The 2,500-nt window shown below is 38.7% G+C and overlaps 1 protein-coding gene across 1 annotated transcript in view; it reads right to left on the reverse strand.

Annotated features, from left to right (window-relative positions):
• Positions 1 to 79: 79 nt before the first annotated feature.
• The window catches only part of LOC135095915 (nuclear migration protein nudC-like), a 33,335-nt gene continuing 30,914 nt past the window's right edge, over positions 80 to 2,500 (reverse strand). Inside the window, exons 6-8 of the mRNA XM_063997061.1 lie at positions 1,888 to 2,076; positions 1,239 to 1,441; positions 80 to 270 (exon numbers count right to left, since the gene is read on the reverse strand). Of these exons, the coding sequence (XP_063853131.1) occupies positions 219 to 270; positions 1,239 to 1,441; positions 1,888 to 2,076 (444 nt within the window). The 3' untranslated portion in view covers positions 80 to 218. The remainder of the gene's footprint in view (positions 271 to 1,238; positions 1,442 to 1,887; positions 2,077 to 2,500) is intronic.

Here is a 2,500-nt window from a genome sequence, read left to right on the forward strand (position 1 = left end):
TTTTCTTCTTATTCCTTTATTAATTCCTCTTATTTTCTTTATTTTTTTGTTTTTTTCCTTATTTCCATCTTCTTTTTCATCTTCTTCTTTCAATTCTTCATTTTTTTCTTTATTCCTTTCGTTTCTTCTTCTTCTTCTTCTTTCGTTTTTCTTTTTTCCTCCATTTTCTTTCATTATCTTCATTTTTCTTCTATTTCCATCTTTATTTTCATTCTCTTTTAACTAAACTTACATTTTGAAAAGTCCATCTCTGGGTGTTGTTCCATAAACCTGAGGGGGAGAGAGAGAGAGAGAGAGAGAGAGAGAGAGAGAGAGAGAGAGAGAGAGAGAGAGAGAGAGAGAGAGAGAGAGAGAGAGAGAGAGAGAGAGAGAATTTTTTTCATTAACTTCTTAAATACGTCAAGAAAATTATTATTATCATTTTTCTTCTTTTTTCTCTATTCAATTATTCTATTTTCTTCATTATTCCTCTCTTTATTCCTAATTTCTGTCCTCCCTATCGAGTTTTTGATTAATCTTACAATATCTATTATTTCTCCTTTTCTTCCTTTATCTATCTATTCTTATTCCATTTCTCTACATCCAAAATTATCATAGTTTTCCTTATTCCCATATTTATCACCAGTTTCTACCCTCCATGGCCTGTATAGAATAAACTTATCTTTATCAACTATTTCTCCTTTTCCTCCTCTATTTATTCATCCTTTCTCCATCTCCCTATTCCAAGAATTATTGTAGTTTTTTTCCTATTCCCTCCTTTATTCTGTCTTCCTCTACCTCCCATTTACTCACCTCTTAATCAACTATTTCTCCTTTCCTTCTTCTATCCATTCATGTTTTCCCCATCTCTCTATTCCAAAAATTATTGTACTTTCCTCCTATTCCCTTCTTTATTCACCCTTGTTATTCACTTTTCTATCCCTCTTCCTTTCTTCCTTCCTTTTATTTAAAAACCCTTAAAAAAATACCCTTGTTTCATTTCACTGCTTCATTTTCACTGTTCCTCTTATTCCCTCGTTTATCACGTCTCCCTCTCTTCCCATCACTCTGTTCTCCCTTAATTCCTTCCTTCCTCCATTTCTTCCCCATCTCCTGCCCTTCTATCTCTCCCAAACAGACCGTTTTCTTTAATTCCTTCGTTTTTCATTCGTTTTTTTGTTTAGTCTCCCCTCCTCGTCCTCCTGATCCTCCTCTTCTTCTTCTTCTTCCTACTCTCCCCTTCCTCTCCCATCACTTACTTCTTCAACACGTCCTGCTTCTTCTGCTCATCTGAAGTTGGTAAGCCCATTTCCTTCTGCCGCTGATCGTACATCATTTTCTCTACCATTCCTCTCGTCTCTCCGTCAAGGTCACCGAGTTTGGACGGCTCCGGGTTGACCTTTTGCGTATTTATCTCCGGGTCAGAGGTCACCAGTTTCGACCACCATTCCATACGGTTGATCTGAGGTGATGGGAGGGTAATGGGGTGGGTTTGAAAGGGGAGATATGGTGAAATGTTGGGTTTTTAGGGTGACTATGCTAAAAATATTGTAGTTTTTATGGGTAACTATGGTAAATCTGCGTTTTGAAGGGGTACTATGCTAAAATATGAGTTTTTAAAGGGGATTTCGTTAAATTAAGGTCAGAACTGGGATACAAGGGTCTTTAAGGGGGACTTCGCTAAATTAAGAGGGTCAGAATTGGGATACAAGGGTCTTTAAGGGGGACTTCGCTAAATTAAGAGGGTCAGAACTGGGATACAAGGGTCTTTAAGGGGGACTTCGCTAAATTAAGAGGGTCAAGACAGGGATATTTGGGTTTATCTATACTAAAATTAGTTTCTCGCTAATTTGTAGTGGCTAAGTTGATACTACTACTACTACTACTACTACTACTACTACTGCTCACCTTCTCCAGAGACAGCACAACGTTACATGACCCCTCCAGGTACCAGTTGCACTCCTCCACTTTGACCTCGTTATAAAGAGTACCATCTATAATCGGAGGAGCCCCCCGAAGCCCCACCTTGAGGGAGCGCCGCCCCCACTCCACCACCACGTCCCTGCTCTTCACCTTCATTGGGAGGGGGACGGCTACCTGGGGGAGAAGGGAGGGGGTGTTAGAAGAAGAGAGAGAGAGAGAATTTATCTATATTTTTTAAACTCTCTCTCTCTCTCTCTCTCTCTCTCTCTCTCTCTCTCTCTCTCTCTCTCTCTCTCTCTCTCTCTTTCCTTAACCTAGCACATAAGAGAATAAAAACAAACACAAAAACACACAAAAAAAATAAATAAATAAACAAAAACACGAAAAAAATAAATAAATAAACAAGTCACCCATAAAATCACCAGAGAAAACCAAAACAGCGACCATTTTCTATGACACCGAATGTAAATAAATACGAAACGAAGAAAAGAATCTCTATTATCACCTCACCTAGGGCTATATTACCGTGTCTAAGGGCATGAATATAACCTTTACCTTGCCCTCGATTAGTACCATTGTTCCTAACCCGCCAACCAGA

The sequence above is a fragment of the Scylla paramamosain genome, unplaced genomic scaffold (genome assembly GCF_035594125.1).
Source record: "Scylla paramamosain isolate STU-SP2022 unplaced genomic scaffold, ASM3559412v1 Contig2, whole genome shotgun sequence".
In the NCBI taxonomy this organism is placed as follows: Eukaryota; Metazoa; Arthropoda; class Malacostraca; order Decapoda; family Portunidae; genus Scylla; species Scylla paramamosain.